Source organism: Orcinus orca, chromosome 6 (genome assembly GCF_937001465.1).
Source record: "Orcinus orca chromosome 6, mOrcOrc1.1, whole genome shotgun sequence".
In the NCBI taxonomy this organism is placed as follows: Eukaryota; Metazoa; Chordata; class Mammalia; order Artiodactyla; family Delphinidae; genus Orcinus; species Orcinus orca.
This window is the reverse complement of record NC_064564.1, coordinates 84,128,468-84,149,014: the sequence shown is the minus strand read 5'-3', so window position 1 is coordinate 84,149,014 and position 20,547 is coordinate 84,128,468. Positions and strand designations below refer to the sequence as shown.

The window sequence follows — 20,547 nt, the reverse complement described above, 5'->3', positions numbered from 1 at the left end:
CCCCATAACCTTTCCTTGGAGTTGCCCCTAATACAGATTATGTCACCATGACTGGTTTTGTTTGTTTTATATTTGGCCAAAATATTCTGGTTTAGATACAGATATTTACAGAAGGTAGGGAGGAAAGGAACCAGGCCAGAGAGGAACAGGTATATGTACAAGGCTGGGCTGCAAAGGGCAGCAACTTCCATATAAGTTGGGGGTTTTGTGCATGTTGGTTTCCATCTCATGTGACAATGTCCACTTCTGCTATGTGGAGAGATGATGGCCACTGCCCACCCGGGTACCAGCAGCAGGGGATTGTCTGACTTGGGAAGAAGTGGGGTTTACAGGAGCCCAGCAGGTCCTTTCTGCTCTCCTAGGAGCCAGTAAGTTCGCATCTTGCCTTTTCCCTGGAAGCGGAGAAGTAGAGATAATTCAGATTCTTCTATGTTATTCCTCATATCTCCCTCCCTTCCCCCCACAAACCCCGTGATTGTGTTCATCCTCCCATTCCATGACTCCCTCCCCATGGCCTGCCATCACCTTCATCTCCACATCCCCTCGAAGCTCTAGCTGGAAGCATCCTAGCTCATCCAGGGCATCCTTGGTGGTAGAGGAGACATGAATCTTAAGGGCTGGGGTGGGATAGGGGAAATGATGGAAAGAAGAATCAAAGAAAAGGCAACCGAAGAACTGGCAGGATCGGAGAGAGCTTTACCCAACCACCATCCCTCAGGAGGGTCTCAGTCTTCCCAGGGCACATGCACTAGAACCAAAATATGTCCAAGGATGGGGCAATCAGGAACTGTGGTCTCTCAGAATGAGATTTGGAGGAACTCTGAAAAGAAGAAAAGGCCAACACAGGTTAAGGCTGATGCTGGGGTTGAGGGCTAATGTCTCACCTTGACCATTAGACTCCATTCGGGAAGCAGTGTTCACTGTGTCTCCAAAAAGACAGTAGCGGGGCATCTTCAGGCCAACGACCCCAGCACAGACGGGCCCTGTGAGAAGAAATAGGTTGGGAGAGCCTGGGAAAAGTCGATATGAGGACAGGAGTGAGAGTCAGCCTTACCCGTGTGGACCCCTATGCGTAGCCTCAGCTGGTCATGGGGTCGGTGGCGGATGCGGAAGGAAGAAACCGCATCCAGTAATGCCAGGGCCATACGAGCAATTTCCGGGGCATGGCGCTGACCATTTCTGCCTGGGAGACCAGATACCACCATGTAGGCATCTCCAATCGTCTCTACCTGATTGAGAGGGGGATGAAAAGGTCACCTCTATCTGTATCAGTGGGGATGGGGAAGGGCAGAAGGAGACAAGCTGGGTACCACTATGAGTCATCCTGACAGCCTGGGGGCCAGAACATTGACTAGAAAGTAAGTGCCATGGTCCTGAGAATCTGGGAGAAGGGGAGTCAAGGGAATCGGTAAATCCTCCTGCCCATCCCAGCACCTGGCGAATACTCTACAAATGTCTGCTGAATGGACACCCTGTCTGCAACAGGACATGGTCAAATAGGCTCTGCTGTCAGGAAATGGGAAGCAAGACAACAGGGCTGCCCTGAAGAGCACAGAAGCTGGTGGGGAGGTCAGCGAGGCCCCGTGAAATGAGCCTCAGACAGCCTGAAGTGTCAAAGGTAAGAAAGCAGGCACTTGGCTTCGTTAATTGTACTGAAGCTGTGTAAGAGAAGGTCCTTGTTTTTAGGAACTACACACTGACCTGTTTAGGGATAAAGGGGCACTGTGGGGCTTCCCTGGTGGCCTAGTGGTTAAGAATCTGCCTACCAATGCAGGGGACATGGGTTCGAGCCCTGGTGCGGGAAGATCCCACATGCCGGGAAGCAACTAAACCCGTGCGCCACAACTACTGAGCCTGTGCTCTAGAGCCCGCGAGCCACAACTACTGAAGCCCGCGTGCCTAGAGCCTGTGCTCCGCAGCAAGAGAAGCCACTGCAACGTGCACCACAACAAAGAGCAGCCCCCGCTCCCCACAACTAGAGAAAGCCCGCGTGCAACAAAGACCCAACGCAGCTAAAAATAAAATAAATAAATTTATTTCTTTTAAAAAGGGGGCACTGTGTCTGAAACTTACTTGCAAAAGGTTCAGAAAATAATATATGGAGACATAGATTTTTTTTAAATAAAGCAAATGGGGGAAAATATAAACAATTGGTGAATGCAAGTAAAGGGTTTATGGGAGTTCTTTGTTACAGTAATAACAGAGATGGCAGAGTAAGTCCAAAGGGAAGGGACAGGAGTGGGTAATAAATATTATCTGTACAATATTAGGCATTTTCCACAATAAATTTATTATTCCCATCATACAGATAAAACATCTGAGGCTCAGGGAGCTTCTGTTACTTGCCTAAGGCCACACGGTTGGTCACAAAGCCCGATCATTTTTACTCCCAAGCACAATAAAGCCTACCCTGTGCCAACTCAATGACTTCAACAAAAAGCTTCCACTCCATAGCTTGTCCCTCACCCCAATAAATCATTCTATACCCACATCCTGTATGATTCCTCCATGTCTGGAGTGGATGAAGAGAAGAGAAAAGATGACTAGGCTATGCCTATACCCCCAGGCAAAAAGTGGCAGACAGGGGCTAGATCTTGTGATGGTTCCGATTAGGCAAGCCTTAAGGATTCACAAGAGATTAGACGGGAATGTACAATTACAGTGCCAGAGCCTCATTTGTCTACAAAGGGTACTCTAGCACTAGGATGCTGGAGACCCAGGCAGGAAAACTGACCCTGGAGCAGGTAAGGCATGTGGGATTCGGGCAGACTGGGTTTTAAAAGAGTGTCAGTGTAAGGGCAGCCCCAGCTCTCACCTTGTAGACGTCAAAGTTGTCAATTATGGCATCAAAGCAGGTATACAGATCATTAAGAAGTGTCACCACCTAACAGGGATGGGAAAGTAGAGGCCTTAAGACTTTCCAACCTTCTAAGACTGTCCAACTAAGACTGTCCAACTTTCTAAGAATTCTTAACACACAAGCCATAACAAGATATGGAAACTACAGACCAAGCTAATCTTCCCTATTATCAAGGATGTCTATGCCCCAGTGAAGCTCCCGCAGGTCTCTACCCCACCCTCTGCCCCTCACCTGGCTCTCACCTGCATGGGGGTGCTCTCTGCTGACAAAGCTGTGAAGCCAACGATGTCACTGAAGTAGATGGTAACGCTGTCAAAGGCCTCGGCCTGTACGGTCTCTCCCCGTTTTAACTGCTCTGCCACTGAACTAGGAAGCAAAGGTACAGGTTGAGCCAAACTCAGAGAAAGAGGGTGGGAGGGCGAGAGAGAGGAAAGGAGTGTATGGCTGGAGCAGAGATGAGTTCTAACATGAAAGCTGAGCCTGGTGGAGGAGAAGGAAGGTGGCTGGGAAGACATTACAGTCCAGGGCAAGGTAAGGTGGTGTGGGGTTGGAAGGGGATCCCTGGGGATGTGGGCTAAACGTCTCAAGTTGGGATTGTTCTACATACACTTGCTGGAGCAAAGGTCTGGTAGAGCAGCGTCCTAAGAAGAAGGGATGGGAAGCCAGGAAGAAGGCAGCACAACTCATTTGGAGACAGAATGAAAACACACGGTCTAGAGCCAGAATGGGCTCATGGTAGCAAGATGTAACAAAGCAGCATTCTAAGGGTTGGGAAGTGACTTCTCAGGAGCTTGATTAGGCAGAAACCAACAGAAGAATACCACAGGAAAATTCAGGAAGGGGGACAGAAGTCTCACTGGGGTAGAATTTGGTAGAGCAGAGCCTCAGCCTTGCGTTTCTCCTCCAGGTAGGCCTGTGTGCGTTCCTCCACCAGCTTCTCCAGGTTGTTGGCATACTGCTCCATGCGCAATAGGAGGTTATCCAGTATGCTGGTGCCACCCTCCCTGGAAGGAGGCCAGGATAGGGTACCTGCTCCAGAATGCTCAAGACCCCCAGGGCTTTCTACCCAACCCACCCTCTCGGCCCCACCAACCCCACCTCACCCACTAAGACTGATGAGGCTTCTAGCCCCGGGGAGCTCCTGCACCATAGTGCCCTCTCACTTGTTAAAGCGGCGAATGAAGCCCTTAATCTGTCCAAAGTCTGGTCGCTCAGCTGCGTCCTGGGCCCAACACCGCTCCATCAGCAAAACCAGCTCTTCGTTCAGTTGGGTCCGGTCGATGCTCGGCCGGAAATAAGGCCGCTGACCATTTCGGACCTTCTGGACAATCTCTGAGGGTGATAAAGGGTTTGGATGAAGAACAGGTCCCCCAAGTAGAGGAGGCTCTGGGTCGTAGATTGACTCTCACCTTTGGGGCTGAGGTCCAGGCCCTCCAAGTAGAAAGGACCACTGCGAAGGGCTATCTCCTGTAAGATGATCCCAAAGCTATAGACATCGGCCTTCTGCATGCCTGTGGTTGGCAAGGGGTTCCCACTGAGCAGTTCTGGGGCAGTCCACAGCTTCTCTGAAAAGAGGGAACAGGTGGCCAGGTCCTCAAAAAGGAAATCCCCAAGCCCACCTGGCCTCATTCCTATAATGCTCGCCGTATTACTGTCACTCCGTCTCCCTCTCCCACCCTCCGTAGGTGGAAATGATCAGGGCCGGGGGAGCAATGTAAAAGCAGGTTGTGGGGGAAGGCCTCACTGGCATAGAGGGCGTGGTTGTCATCAGGTTCAGCAGTTGATCGGAAGCTGGCCAGGCCATAGTCTGTGATTTTGAGCACAAAACGACTATCCACCACACAGTTGGAGGACTTGAGACTCCCATGGGATGCAATAATGCTGTTATGGAGAAAGGCCATGCCCTGCAGGATACAGATCAAGTCATGGGATTGGATCATATCTGGCTTGGGATACCCCCTCTCCGTGAGATAGACATTAGCTAGCTGTCTAAAGATCTTGGGACCATGGGCTTCCCTGGTGGCGCAGTGGTTGGGAGTCCGCCTGCCGATGCGGGGGACACGGGTTCGTGCCCCGGTCTGGGGAGATCCCACATGCCGTGGAGCGGCTGGGCCCGTGAGCCATGGCCGCTGAGCCTGCGCGTCCGGAGCCTGTGCTCCGCAACGGGAGAGGCCACAACAGTGAGAGGCCCGCGTACCGCAAAAAAAAAAAAAAAAAAAAAAAAAAGATCTCGGGACCATAAAAACAATAAGCTAATTTTGGAATGCATCCTTCCACCCCAGGAAGCAGGCAAAATAGGAGAGTCGTCTCTTCCTGGTACCTTAAGCAGTATATCAGCACCGAAGCACCAGGGATAGGAGACATGCTTAAGAGGAAGGACAAGGGGAGCTATCAGTTATCACCCTGGAAAGGGCGGCCTGTCTTCTGAGTAATGAAGGGATCAGAACTCTGAGGGTGAACTCCAAGAATACAACACCCATGGTGGCCTCAAATGCTTGGCCACTACTCAGGAAGACACGGCTTGAGATCCAGGTACCAAGAGTACCTGGGTGCACCAAGGAAGACGAGCCAGTTGTAAACTTTAACATACAACCATGTATAGGCAGGCAAGTCGAGATAGAGGAGGAAAGCCATCTACTACAGGGGATGTCGGGCCAGAGAGAAAGTGGAGAAAATAGTAAATTAGAAAAACCTGGGAAATGGACAAAGGTAGGAGGTAGCTACCAAGCCAACGTAGAAGCCTGAAACTTCTGGCCCCCCTGGGGCCAGAGAGGAGAGAAAGGTTGCCTGTGAGGGACTCTAAGGCAGGTCCTAAGAAGGCAGAGTGGTGCTTCCCCTGGGAAGTCAGTTCAGGTGGAACCGAAAAAGGATACGGTGTCCTGTATGCTAACCTCCTTTAAATGTTTAGCTCTGGGCTTAAACAACTCAAAACTCTAGTCTCTGTGAACTCTTCCTTTCTATTCGTTTCATCTTGATATCAACAAACCTTTGGGAATCTCCAAACTCGTGAATACAGATGTTAGGCTTCTGGCTTTGTTCTAAATCACCTTTCCATCAAATCACTGTTCTCTCAAGAGTCATGTTTTTCTTACATTTATCATCACACCTCCAGCTGAGCACCACATCAACTTTACCTAATATTTTATCTCTGACTTGATGGCCAACTTTAACACACACACACACACAATTTTTTAAATAACCTCTTGAAAACTATGCAGAGAAACCGAAGCCAGCTCCAGGTGTGGTACAGGTGATCCACTAGGCTAGCTCACTGGCTAGGGGACTTGCTTCTAAACACCTGTCCCACCTGTACAAGATTCAAACTTATGCCTTCACAAATCCATAGACCTCTGGGTCACTTGAAAATAGCTGAAACCTAGTGTATTAGAAGACACCAAACATTTAGTATAATTTTCCTTGGCTTCTCTTAGTTTTACTAATAAATGTTCATTTCGAATTTCAGTTTTTCTGAACAAAAGAGCAGATACGTGAAATATTGGTTAGAGAGTAAATGATGAGGAAAAAAAATAGAAGATAAATGTTTGGAGACCCCATTAATTTTTCCCTGCTAAGAGATTTTAATATAAACTCTTGGAGGAAAAAGAAAAGATGATGGAGAGAGATTTGAGATCTGAGATTTGAGCTAGGGCAGGAAGACAAAAGTTCTCTACAAGTACAGGACTCTTTGTGGCAGATAAAACTCATTCCCCCTAATTAAAAGCCCCAAATCCATTGTTTACCCATTATCACCCAACCTTAAGAACAAGGGGAAATGGAGAGATGGAATTTTTAGACTAGGAAGAGAAATCATAAGCAAAGATAGAAAGAGGGAGGCATTTTAAAGTGGATGAACTCAAGGAGGAGTGGGGAAGACTCACCTTAACAAGGTCATTAATGAGTGAGTAACGAAACATCCAATCCAAGTTGATGCTATCATTTTCCAGAATATCCTGGTGAGTGACATGGAATAGATTATGTGACTTTCCTAGCCCCACTATTACCTGCACAGTCAGTGTAACTTTGGGCCTATCTCCCCTGCCCCTATAATCCCCACCTATATCCCTCACCTGTAAACTCCCACGAGGACAATACTCGGTGACGATGCAAATGTTGGGAGGGTCTATGCAGGCGCCAATGAAGCGAGTGAGATGGTTGAACTGAACATCTCTCATCTACGAAAAAAAAAAAAGGAAGAAAAAGAGAATTGAAAGAGCTCAAAATTAGATACAGAAATCTACCACTGCATGAGAGGACCTTTCTCTTAATTGTCCTTACAACTTGAAATTTATAAATAAACCCATTGCCCTCCTAGCCAATTTTACTGTTCCCTAGTCCTCCCCTTCCCCTTCCCCTTCCCCATTCTTATTTACCCCTGGCCCTCAACCCATACACCATGACTTACATGTTTGAGTTCAAACAGAACCTGCCGGGTCAGCTCAATGCGCTTCTTATTCACATGTTTGATGGCAACAACATTTCCCTGATGGTGGGAGTGAAAGGGGAAGAGGGACATTAATATCAGAAAGGGTCTCTGGGTGCTGGGAAAGACTGGAGAACTGTGGGAGCATCCAGGAGATCAGCTGGACAGAGAGGAGGGTTATGAGGAGCAGAGGGTCACGGGAAGAGGTGATAGATGTGGATGAGACAGAATGAAATGGTGGGGACCAGAACAAGTGGACGACTGTTCACCTTGAAGTGACCGGTGTTGGCAAAGATCTGGTATTTCCCATGGGCTGTCATGAGCGAGCCGTAACTGGATCCCCGCTGGGGCCAAGGGCAACATGGAGGCGGAAGGATGAAAGGAACATTAGATGGTGGTGGTAGTGCAGGTGCTATCATTACAGGCTGATGTGCTGGGAAAGGTCCAGGGTACGAAAGGACAGGCACTCAGAGGGAAGCAGAGGGACAGCTGAGACGAGGGCTCACCAGCGACAGTGTGAGGCGACTGCCTGCACCTTTATGGTATCGCTCTGAATTGCCAAATTGCAGCTCCTCCCAGCGAATGCGCCACAACATGCTAGCCAGCTCTTTCTCCAGCATCAGTTTTCTGTAAGGACTGCACACCTCAGTTGACTGGCAAGCCCAATCCTACCACCCCAGAAGCCAACAGCGGGGTTGCAGAGACTTCCCGGCAGCTCCTGAAGCTGCGGTTGTCACACCCCAGACACAGGACTGAGAGAGAGGGATGCATTCCCTCCCCCGTGTTCTAGGGGCCTCCTGGCCTCAGCCAGAAGGCTGTGTGGAAATGGGAGGGAGGGAGTAGGTCAGCGGAAAGCACAGAACTCACCGGAAAATGAGGAAGCTGGAAACGCCAAACATGATGAAGGTGATTCCTGTGCCCAGCGCCACGATTGCCAGAGTGGAAAGTGGGGCTGAAGGGAGAGGGGGCCCTGAGAAAGACTGTGTTTGGTGCTGTGAACGGGGAGGGGGGATGCTCTTAGGTGCAGGGAGCAGACAGATCTCGAGAGGTAAAGAAGCAGGCAGGGGGCATAGGAGAACAGGTGATATAGAGCTAAGGGTGGGGGAGCCCGTGAGGAGGAGGTAAAAGAATGGAAAGTCAAGGGAGGAAGGATTGCTCCCAGTCCCTGCACACACCCACTTTTATCACAGGATGGGTCGTCCAAGTCAAAGGCACAGGGGGGATTGTCCAAGGGGGGGGCCCCCTTCACCCAGGGGATGGGCCGTCCTGTCCACCAAATCTGCTTTTCGGCTCCCGAGTAGTGGGCTGCAGGCTGTGAGGAAGGAGAAAACAGGGCCCACAGGCCTGCTCCCACCAGCCTCCTCCCCCCAAACCCAGCTATTCGGGTGCTTTTCTCCCCATCCTACCGCCCACCCACCAAGCAGCTCCAGCAGAGGAAATAAGTCCCTGCCTCTAGAACCTGTGATTCTGCCCCCGTTGACCCCCTGAAAGCTGGGTTTGCAGGCCCCCCACTCTCCTCCCTGCCTCATCCCCCATCACCTGAAAGTCCCCAGAATCCAGGTCTCCCATGGCCCACAGGACAAAATCAGTCTCCCGGTCATTGTTCTTGTCCATAACAACCAGTCCAGTTACACCTAAGACAGAAAGGAGTACCCCTTACTTTGAGATCTACCCTAGGCCCCTCTCCTATCCTCCCAATCCCTCCAGTCACCTCACAGTCTGTCCCTGCCCCCATTCTTAATATGTGTCCACCTCTGCCATGTTCTCTGACCCCTACTAACTCTCCCTCCTGCCCCTGGTGTCTGTGTTTTCTTCTGCCCACTCCACTCCTGAGCGTGACAGCGGCACTCTGGCCTCCAACTGACCCTCTCCATTACCATGGTATCTTCTTCCTTGCATCTTCTCGACAATTCGAAGTCCATCTTCCCGGGTGCCTCCTTCCTGTATTGTCTCATTCAGGACTTCAGCATATAGCAGGATCCCATCGTAGAAGCAGCCAGCAATGAGGTTCATCTGGGGGTGGTAACTTCAGCAGTGCTCTCCAAAGGTCCTGCCAGGCCCCTTCCCCAGCCCCCTTTTCCATCTCTGGGGTCTCCTTCTACCTCTCCTCGCTCTGGTTTGCTTTCTTCCCTCCTCTCATTCCTAAGGTGCCATCCCTACCTCACTGAACACTAAGGCAGAAGAGAAAATCCTGAATGGAAGTGGACAGCCCCCAAAGTAGGGCTGGCTCCATGGCCAAGGCTTGATTCTGAGTTAGGGAGAAGAGGCTTTCCTCAAAGCCTGGCCTGATTCTCGAGGAAAGAGAGATCTACTTACAAGGGAAGGGGCCAGCTCCACACCAAAATCTTCCCGAGCTCTTATCAGAAGACGATTCTGGAATTCCTGATACTCAGGATTCGGGGGTTCTCGGTATGTGATGACCAATACCATCTGTACGAACAGCACATGGGAGAGTGGAAATGATTCAAGATGGGCATTAGGGGAAGAGAGGAAGCAGGACAGGGAAACTTGCTGAAATATACATGATATAAAATGTACATGGGTGACTCTGAAGGCCGAGAGGATACTAAACTCATGTGTGTGTGTGTGTGTGTGTGTGTGTGTGTGTGTGTGTGTATATGTTTAATACTCTGGGGACAGCAGGTGGCACACCTCCATACAAGATAGATAGATAGGATGGTTCTGGGAAGGTGGAGACTGGGAAATACATGAAGTCAACTCCATTCCCCAAACTGGGCTCCTCATCGTCCTGAAGCCCCTACTACCACCCAGGCCTCCCAGCAGGGCTGCCATAACACTCACAGCTCCTCTGTCCCATCCTTTCTGGGCACCTGTTTACTGGCAAGGACAACACTGAGCAACGGCTCCTCTCCCTGGTGTTAATTACTGCTAATGTTATCAGTAAAATGTTTACATTTTCATTTGGGCCACTTGAGCACAGTGCCTCCACCCAGTGAATTAGAGATTTCAGGTCCTACGACAACTGGGGGAAATCCTTTGAGAGAGTGATTCCATCTGTAAAAAGCCATGAGCCGGCTCCTTTAATGTGCATGGAACACCCACCATATGCAGTCCTGCATACTGGCATAGTCCCACACATCATGAGTCACAAGGAAAACACACAGTCACACGCCCACACACATCTCATAGATAAGCCAGTGGCACACATGGTCTCAGTCATGCACACTTCTCATTGGCCACAGTCAGCATGTCTCTGTCTTTCACTGGGATGCCTGCCTGGCTCCCACTGGCCCACTGGCCTCACACACTTCCCGCTTCTTGGCCTCTGCCTCCACCTCAGGCCTCCACAATCACTGAGACCAGCCTCTGCCTTCGTCAGGGAACTGGCACTGCAACTTTGGGGAAAGACTTCCGATCAATATATTTTGTGAAATGTGACTTTGTGAAATGAGAGATTAAAACTAGTCGTTTTGGGACTTCCCTGGTGGTGCAGTGGTTAGGAATCCACCTGCCAAGGCGGATCCACCTGCCAGGTTCGATCCCTGGTTGGGGAAGATCCTACGTGCCGCAGAGCAACTAAGCCCGTGTGCCACAACTACTGAGCCTGTGCTCTAGATCCCGCGAGCCACAACTACTGAGCCCGTGTGCCACAACTACTGAAGCCCATGCGCCTAGAGCCCATGCTTCACAACAAGAGAAGCCACCACAATGAGAAACCTGCGCACCGCAACGAGGAGTAGCGCCCCCTCGCCACAACTACAGAAAGCTCATGTGCAGCAACGAAGGCCCAACGCAACCAAAAAATAAATATAATAAATAAAATTGATTCTTTAAAAAATAAAACTAGCCGTTTCTACCAGTTGTGTTAATTCCTGTCATAGAAAGTACCATAGAGATACTAGATATATCACTTACGACCTATTATAGATCAATTCATTCCAGGTAGGAAATAATGAAGTCAGTTTCTAATACACATTGATTATATTAGACTGGAGTCTACTTCATGATGTAATTATTCTTACTGGAGCGTTTGGATGCTTGATCACACACTGCTAATACTCTCCCACTGTCAGGCAGAATTAAAAAGGAGAGGGAGACTGAGGGTGGGGCTGGAAGGGTTCGTTCAGTAACACCTATTCAAAGAATAAAAGAAAAATAGAAGGGTAGGATACGGTTGACAAAAAAATGTAAAAAGTTAGTTAAAAAACTTGAAAAGATCAGGCTTCACACAATGTCTGTTTCATTATAAAGGTTGATAATAGGTTTTCAATGCTTTTTAAAAAGTAATTGCGTAGGTTTTTTCTTTGCTAGACTAGCAGTTCTCAATCTTTTTGCTCTCATGACACCTTTACGCTACTAGAAATTATTGAGGACCCCAAGGAGCTTTTGTTTGTTTGGATTACATCTATCAATATTTACCATATTAGAAATTAAAACTGACAAAGTTTTAAAACACAAGAATACACAAGCACACCTCCTATAGCTGCCAGAATGATGACATCATCACACGTCACATAACCTCTGGAAAACTCCACTATACAATCATGGAAGAATGAGAGTGACGGAGGCAAATAACACCTTAGTATTATTTTTAAACTAGTTTTGCCCTCATCGTCCCCCTAAAAAAGGATTCCAGGGGCCCCCAGGATCCCAAGACCACACTTTGAGAACTGCTATGCTCGACTCTGTTTTGCTGTGGTTACCAGCTACTAAAAAAAAGAGAGAGAAGCAGAAGAACTTCCAAAGAATTTCTGTTCTTGCTCAGGGGCTAGAGAGAAGGTAAAGGTAGGTAACTGTGTCCCGTTGCACAGGGGACCCCAGGCGGAAAAAAAAAAAAAAAAAAAAGCAAAGGCTGCCAAAATGGGTACAGCGGTGGGTGGAAGCCAGGAGGGCACCCGGGAAATGTGCAAGGGCAGCAGATGCCTGGCTCTGCCTGTGGGCCCACCCACACCCAGACCCACTCTGGCTGCCGCAGGAGGCGCTGTTAACAGTGGCCTAAATTAACAGAATGGTCTCCACAAGAGATGCTGCCTTCCACGGCCCGTGGTTTACTGCTTACTTCCATTCTAGCCGCTGGTGCCCCCATCTGTACCCCAGTCTCATGCTAGTCACCTAGTTTGTGGCTTCTCCCTGGGTTTCTGACCCTGTAGAATGTCCTCAAATGTCCAGACAGAGCCTCTGGATCCTTAGAGCCTAGTCATTTGGTTAGTTCCACCGTATCTACGTATTCTTCCCTTTCCTGGTTGATCATCTTGGTTTACAGTACCTGCCGGCTCTACTCCTGTCTAAATGAATGCCTAACCCCATCCCCCCTCTTCCCAACACACACGTTGATTCAATTCAACAAACGTGCTAGGCACACGGAATACAAAGACAAGCATGGTCCCTGCCCTCCAGCGGCTACGGTTCAATGAGGGAGAAAAATCATAGCAACATATTTAATTTGAGAGTCCTCTCCCCCAATAGCTAGTATCCAGCATGAGCTGGGACCCCTTCCTTGGGCATGACACCCTCCTGGAAAGGCTGTGGGCATCTATATCAGGGACTCCTCACCTCTGCCGCCACCTTTTCCAGGCTGGCCTGCTCTGGGACCCCAGCGGGCCAGGTATCTCTGGGGTGTGGGCTCTCTGCTCTTTCACCCTTGTCTGGAGCTGACCACACCACTTCCCTTTGATTTTCCCCTCAGCATATTCTTGACTGCCCCTTCTCTTATATCGTAGCAAAACCTCTCTCTTTGTTTTTCTGTCTGAATAATGCCTACAGTGAGTGGGAGAGCTGAGAATTAATTTACAGTTCACCCTGGAAAAACTTGGGTTTGAACTGCACAGGTCCACTGATATGCAGATTTTTTTCAATAAACGCAGACCATGGTACTACATGATCTACACTTGGTTGAATCCACAGATGTGGATGGAACCTCCAAGAGGGAAGCCTGACTGTAAAGTTATACTCAGATTTTCAATTGCATGGAGGGTGGGTGCCCCTAACCCCCACAGTGTTCAAGAGTCAACTGTATGTAACTATTTGTTAGCAGACTAGATCCCTCCTCCTCCTACCCTAAGTGCTGGGGCCCCTTGGCTGGTAGGAATTCTCCCACAAGAAGAGAGGTGTTCCCTCCACAAAGAGAGTATGGCCCAGAAGCCTGTGGAGTCTTCCCATCTGGGAGGGTTAGAGAGACCCTCCTTGACCACACTAGCTAAAGCACAACCCCCCTGATACTCTCCTCTCATACCACGCTATGCTTTTTTTCTCTTTTTAAGTAACACATCACAGTTTGTTCTATGTTTGTATCTATTGCTTGTTTATGTCTGTCTGTTCTACTGAATGTAGGCTCCAAAAGGCAGGGACATCTGTTATGTTCTCTGCTGTATACTAGCACCTCGCACAGTGACTAGGACATAACAGGTGCTAGCTAAGTAAACACTAACAGAATGAGTCAGTCTTCAGATGAATCAGACATTGACTGAATAATGTTGTAAGTTCTAGAGGAGTTAGAGATAGGCACAAGAGTGGGAAATTCAGTCCAACCTGAGGATTCAGGGATTGTTTCCTAGAAGGGAAAATAACTGATTTGAGTATTATAGAATACACAAGCATTATCCAGACACACAAAGGTGAGAAGGTCGTTTTAGGCAAAAGTTCAGCAGCAACAAAACCTGTCCTGCCACTGCCCGTGTTCAAGTGTGACGGTCACAGACTTATACTCAGGCATGCAAACAGATATGTCATTCACAGTCAGACACTACCGAATATATAATCACAGCCACATAAAACCTTACTCATTGCAGAAGGTGGCCACCCAAGTCCAGCCCTTATACACATCTACTTAGAGTCAAAGAATCTCAGGGTTGAAAAGACCTGAAGGTTATCCTATACGCCACCTCAAATTCTTTTTGGGATAAGAAGGGGGTATGCATAAATAAGTTTTAAAAAGTACTTATATACATAAGTAAGTGAAAAATTGGTGGGAGAATCGGGGAGCAATTCATGGGTATGATTTTGAGAGGGAGAGATTTGGGGTAAGGGGAGGAAGACCACTGTGGACAAAAGCAGCAAAGAGCCCAAAGGCAGCGGGGCAGGGAGGCCCGAGGTAGCAGGTCTGAGCGAGCTCTAGCCGGCTGGAGTACTCAGCAGTACTGGGAGGTAAGATTTTAAAAGTGGGTTGAGGACTGTATAAAATCTTAAATGTCATGATAAGGAGTCAGGACTTTATTCTGTAGGAAATAAGTCATTGAAAGTTTTGAGCAGAGAAGTGAACTGAAGACAGTCATGTCAATTTTCCCTACAAACTGCTTCTCATATCCATCTCTTTTCATTCCTGCTATCATCACCATAGTTCAAGCCCATACCTCCATACCGCATTCTAACCTATTGCAGGTGGCCTCACTGTCTCCTCCTCTTCTAATCCAACCTGAGTTCTGTCAGTATATTTCTCATCACAAAAAAACCTCAAAGACCCCACCATTCAAGTCCAAACGCCTCAGTCTTAGGTTCAGAGCTCTCCTTAATCTGAATCTACCTCTGCAGCATTATTTCCTATAATGTGCTCCAAGTGAACCATTCTTTCTTGTCAGGTCAGTATCTTCTTGGATCCCCAAACATGTCCATTCCCATCTTTTTTTCTTTGCTCCAGCTGCCTGCATCCTCTCTCCCACTCTGACTAGGAATATGACATCTATCTTTAAAGTCACCATAGAGTCTTGCTTCCTTTATAACAGCTTCCCCTAAACCCAGCCCACAGTGACTCTCTCCTCTGAACCACTCAAGTTCTTAGTGTCTGTTCCAGGACACATCATCACATCCTTTCTTGTACTTGTATCTAACTGCACCACAATCATGCCTCGCCTCTCCAGAAAGGGTGGAAGCCCTCCCAGGGGCGGGGTCTAGATCTTTTCCTGAACTTCCCCCCCCCCACCCCACGGTATATCTACCATTGGTACTTAGGAAAAGTCAGTGTTCCAGGATCTTGGGAGGTAGCCTTGGAAGACATACTGAGAAAGAGCCACAAAGGTGAGACTAGACTTGGAAAGCCTCCGTCCATTTAATCCCTGTGGTTCACAATTCTTGCCCTGTTGCTAGGGTTTCTGTGGGGTCTTGTGACAGACAGAGAATTCCCAAAAAAGCTCCTCTCCCTGCTCCCTTCAAGTTTGGCTCAAATGATACCTGAAAAGCTTCTCTGAGGGCCTCGGCCTGTTCCCAGGTGCGATTGTCCTGCCAGGGCCGGCCTGTGGAGCGCGTGGGGCCCGCACGGAGACTCTCCCCAAAGACATCCAGGTAAAAGAAGACATAATCTCCGTTGGTCAGGTTCTCCCTTTGGGCCTGAAGCAGGATCTCATGCAGCATCTCCAGAGGGCCGCAGATATACACAACTGGGAGCAGGTACGTGACAGAGGGGCACTCTGAGAAAGCATCCAGGACCCTAGACAGCCCCCTCTCTGACCATCTGCATTCCCATCTTTAGCGAGGAAGAGAGGCCCTAATCTATCAACCACCCAGCAGATGTTCCCCATCCCTCCCCCCTTGGAGTCTATGTCATAAGTACCCTGGGACCGTATGGACCATCTGGCAGAAGTCAGAGCCTGACTCCAGACCCCAGAGGAAGGGAGCTATCTTTCAAGCCCCTCCTCTTCCAGAGCCCTGCCTGCTGCTCCCTGCCTGCTGCTCCCCGCCAGCCCTCCTCACTCCCCCACTCTGCCCTGTCTTTCCCTAAGCTCAAAGGCACTGACTGCTCAGAACTTCTCTCAGTGGGAGCTCTACCTGTCTTTCCCAACCTAATCAGCTGCACCGCAAAGCCCATTTATGGAGTCTTCACGCTTTTTATGCCACCAAGGGGTACTGGCGGCCCAGTCTGAGAAGTCTCTGCTCACAGACAGGCACACATTTTGGAGTGACCATCAACCACACTCACTACTCCAGGGAACTCACACTGCTCCCCAAATTCAACTTCCCCCAATCCCACACTCTCCCCGACACAAGCTTCTCCCCTCAGGCCATCTTACTCCTTGTTCACATCTGTCTGTGACATCCACAAGCCCCCCAACATAACGCCTTAGCCCCTCCCAGGGGCTCCATCCACACGTGTTTCTTGATCCCAACCACCACATTCGGCTCCTCCACGGCTATCTCCATCTACAGCTTCCCAGTGCTCAGCTCCAGGGACACAGCGACCCTCCTCCCCTGACCCTAAGTAGCCCGGGCCACACTCACTGCGCCCGTTGGCCCGGATGAAGTGGGTGGCCTGCTCAGGGCCCCCCGGCTCACGGGCATACACCTGGTGCTGCACACTGAGGTTGCTGCCCTGCAGGGCCTCAAAGACGCCCTCGATGGTGAAGTAGTGAGGCCGGTCATCTGTGCGAGCATCCAGATACAGCAAGGCAGCACGGGCAGTCCAATTGAAGTGCCCATGTAGCGTCACTACAAACTCACCCAGCTTGGGAGCAGAGGGACCAGTGCGCACCAGGGTACGATAATGCTCATTCTTAGCCGCAAAACCAGAGGCCACAGCACCCGCAGTCAGCAGGGGAAGGCGCCAATGTGAGGCAAAGCGGGCCACAGAGGCAGCGGGGTACACGCAACCGGGGCCCAACAGAAGGTCGGGATCGTGGTAGAGCTTGAGGTCCACAGCGCGCAGCGGGGCCAGGTACTCAGAGCAGGCGCCATCTAGTTCAGAGCTGACGAACCGTAGGTCCACGGGCAGCGCCCGGCCCAGCGCCTCCACAGCGAGTGCCACAGCGGGACCCACCCGTGGCCAGGCCCAGGCATAGCTCAGGTTGTGTTCTGGCAGCACCACCGCCAGCGTCAGGTTCCGCGCCCCTGGAGGACGCACCCCACCTGCCAGGGCCGCCACCACCAGCAGGAGTGATGGCAGTGCCATGGGGAGGAAGCAGCGGCCCCACCCCCCCCAGAACCTGGGGCCACTCTGGCCTACGGGGGAGCCACAAGCACCGTCCAGCCTGGAACCTGGGGAAGGCCGCCAGGGAGAGAAGTGAGGATAAGCTAGGTAGGCTGGGATACAGAAAGTGGCAGGAATCGGGGAGGAGGAGATGGGAGGAAGCCCCGGGGAGTGGGTCCACCAGCCTAGGGCAGGGACGGAGGAGGGCCAAGAGTAGGGTGGCAGGAGGAGGCAGGGACCAAGGGGGCCTGTGACTGGGATGGGGAGAGCGAGAGGTGAATTCGTCTGATGAATCTAAAGCTGAGAAGGAAAAGGGGATCCGAGACTGGGATGGGGTGGAGGGGGGGGGTTGGCTGGTACAAAGAGAAGGCCTGGGGGGACCTCACCGCTGAAAGGGCTAGGAGGGCAGAGAGCTGCGAAAAGAAGGACCAAGGGGATAAGGTGGGAGGGGGCCGGCCCGGCGGAAGGACTGGGACCATGGGCAGGCGGGCAGCGAAGCGAGGCCTGGGCCGGAGGAGAAGGAAAGGCAGGGGTAAATCTCCCTGTGAAGGCTTCTCCCGAAGCTCCTGCTTGGACTAACGGGCCCAGGGCGCTGGTCCCATCCGGAGCTGCGGCGGCCCCGCCCGTGTCCCCGCTCCTCTCTGCTCCGCTTCTCCTGGGTCCGGGCGGCCGGCGCTGCCCCGCGCTTCCTCCCGCCCCCCGCCTGGGCCCCCGGGCGCGCCGCTCGTCCAGGTCAGGTTGCCGCGGCCCGGCCGTCTCCGCTCGCTGCGCCGGCGGCTGCAGAGTGTGACTCCCCGGGCAGGCCGCCCGCCCCCGCCCCCGCCCCGCGCCTTCCCCGCCCCGTCCCCGCGGCCCCTCCTCCTCCCCCGCCCGGCCCCACCCTCCGGCGCCTGCTGTCTTCCCCCCTCCCGACTCCCCACTCCCACCCGGGCGCCCGGGGACCTCCCAGGTCTCCAACTCACCCGGCGACAGCCCGGGGGCTCCGCGCAAGGGCCTCTCAGGCCGGCGAGGTCCCGGGCGTCCCCTCACTTTAAGGCCTACCCCGTCTCCCCCAGGCCCCTGGGCCACCCCGCCGCGCGCTCTCCATCTCACACACTCCCACGAGCCCAGGGCCTCCCTACCCACCCCTCGCGTATCCCGCTCTTCTTAGGGTCTCCTTTCTTAACTCCCCTGAGTCCCTCAAACACTCCAGCCTCCAGGAAACAGTCAGGGATCCCCACATATTCGGTATCCTCACTTGTCCTCCACCTAGTAAACGATAGCACCCCTCTCATTGACGGGAACCTCTCCCTCCTTCACCAGTAAGACATGCCTGCTCCCTGGAAGATAAGCCCCTCCGGGACCAAGGCGCTCCGGTGACCGATTTTTCCTGAGTCCTTACGAAGTCCATGAGTCTCCTTCTTCCTTAGGACTCAACCCTCCAATCTCCCTCTTCCTGTCCCCACGACCCCAATGTGCCCTCCCGTGTCCTCAGAGGCCACCATAGCCCACTGGGCTCCCGCCACACCATCTGCTCCAGGGTGGGAGCCCAGAGCAGCCTCTTCTCTCTTTTGTCTTCCTGCACAGCCTGGGCTTGCACCTGATAAAGGCTCAGAGACTGATTATGCAAAACGTTTCCCCAGTAGTGGAAGCCCATTGTGCCCCCCTTGGGTTCCACCCCACTCCCAAGCTTCCATCCTAGAAGGCTCACCCCAGACACCCCATATCTGGAGTGCTGATCTGATCCCGAGGAACAGCTTGTGAGGGATGATATCATGGTTGCTGGGAGGGGCTGCATGGGACCTTAGGGAGTTTTCCTCAAATTGTCATAAAGGAGATGCACATAAACCCATGCTCCTCTCCCTGCCAAGAGCCACAGTTTGTCTCCTGCTTCAAGCCACTTCTCCAGAAATCAGAGTGCCAAGAAGCTGAGAAAGCTGGAGTAGAGGGAGGAGGGTGGGCGGGCAGGGAGTGGAGGGGTGTAATTTCTCTGAGATGAAGGCGACACCTAGTGGTTTTGGGGGGAAATTAAGGACAATGCCATTTTATTCTTAGGTACGATACTTTATTGAACACTGGCTGCCTTGCACAAGCTATGGGGGTGAATACAAAAAGCTGAATGATAAACTTACCTTTGAGGAGCATACAATTGGAATCCCTGGGCACAGAGGCCAAAGGCAAGCCCCCCAACAACGTCTCTTGCCCTCAACTTGGTAGAAATGAAAACCTTAGGGCAGCTCTTTCTTTAACACAGATGGATTAACTCCAGTTCCAGCTCCTGACACTGTTAGTGTAAAGAAATTTCGTCCTATCTGAGCAAGGAAAAGAAGGATATAGACCAGTCAAAAGGGTGATGGGACAACCTGAAAAAGACATGGCTCTAACTTCAGACCCAATCCACCAAATAATACTTTTCAAGCAACTACACACAGTTTAATGAGAGAAGCAAATCCAAATGACACAATCTCTGCCAGAATTATAGAATTTCAGGGCTAGGAGGAATCTTATAAGTAATATTGTTCACTCCCCTCATTTAAAGATAATTGAAAACTGAGTCTCAGAGAGGGAAGTCCCATAGCTTCCTACCCCACCCCTCTCCCCCAATCCTACATGGCTTTTTAATAGCAGAGCAGAGACGAGAATCCAGGTTTCCTGGTCTCTAAGGTGGGGCTCTGTACAGATATTCTGCTGACTCAAGGAATTTACCATGTGAGGCTGTGCTTAGAGTGTAATGGCCACTAAAGACCCAGAAGAGTCTCTCTGGAACACCTGCAGACCCAAGTGAGGACCAGACACCACTGTTGCCCAGACTCCCCAGACAAGTTTAAATGCATGACATGTCATTTCAAGCATCTTGCCCCTTCCCTCTTCCTTCCAACTGGCCACTAAGACTAGAAAGTGGGAAAGGTCAGGGAAATAAAAGTTAATCACTTAATGCTGTTTCTTATTAACATCCAATGAAAGTTTTTTGTTTTGTTGGTTTATTTGTAGGGAGAGGCTGAAAATATTAGATAAATGAGATCAATTATCTATTTATTCCAACTATCTAATTATGTCCTCACTGATATGGACAATAAGATTTTGTCTGTATTTGGTGGCCCTACTGCTACCCATACAAAGCCTGGGAAACCTAAAGGTCCTGCTGGCCTGAGCAGCACCCAGCTAGGAGCCAACTTTATCTCTGTAGAGTTGGTAATGCCTCTCACTACTTCACAGACACCATCTATAATTTCTTCTGGGACAGGGCCAGCCCAAACACCTCATATCTGATCCAGAACTAAACTGTGGAGCATCAATTAGCTAGCTGCTAGAAGCTATGGTAGTTTCCAAGTTGCCCTCTTCCTTAGTGCAAAGAAGTCCTGAGGCCTGTCACACTCAGGCCAAAGGATCCTCAAGACTCTTGCTGAGTTCTGAGACTGACATGGGATTCAGGCT

General features: G+C 50.8%; 1 protein-coding gene across 10 annotated transcripts; it reads right to left on the bottom strand.

Annotated features, from left to right (window-relative positions):
- Positions 1 to 50: 50 nt before the first annotated feature.
- On the bottom strand, positions 51 to 17,928 carry NPR2 (natriuretic peptide receptor 2). Of its 10 annotated transcripts, none has more exons than XM_033431092.2 (22): positions 16,449 to 17,928; positions 15,405 to 15,610; positions 9,597 to 9,710; positions 9,158 to 9,293; positions 8,820 to 8,914; positions 8,460 to 8,592; positions 8,148 to 8,232; positions 7,787 to 7,916; positions 7,550 to 7,624; positions 7,263 to 7,340; positions 6,928 to 7,032; positions 6,739 to 6,810; positions 4,605 to 4,764; positions 4,270 to 4,425; positions 4,024 to 4,192; positions 3,718 to 3,864; positions 3,103 to 3,226; positions 2,816 to 2,884; positions 1,055 to 1,229; positions 885 to 983; positions 526 to 617; positions 51 to 392 (listed from the first exon to the last, which is right to left on the bottom strand). In XM_033431092.2, exons 1-22 carry the CDS (start codon positions 17,113 to 17,115, stop codon positions 327 to 329), a joined length of 3,153 nt encoding a protein of 1,050 aa, XP_033286983.1. In that variant the 5' UTR covers positions 17,116 to 17,928; the 3' UTR covers positions 51 to 326. The 10 variants fall into 10 exon arrangements, 9 of the variants coding, with proteins under 9 accessions (XP_033286983.1, XP_004271466.1, XP_033286988.1 ...); XM_004271418.4 differs by having other exon boundaries at positions 7,787 to 7,907; XM_033431097.2 differs by lacking the exon at positions 7,550 to 7,624 and having other exon boundaries at positions 7,787 to 7,907; positions 16,449 to 17,920.
- Positions 17,929 to 20,547: the final 2,619 nt, after the last annotated feature.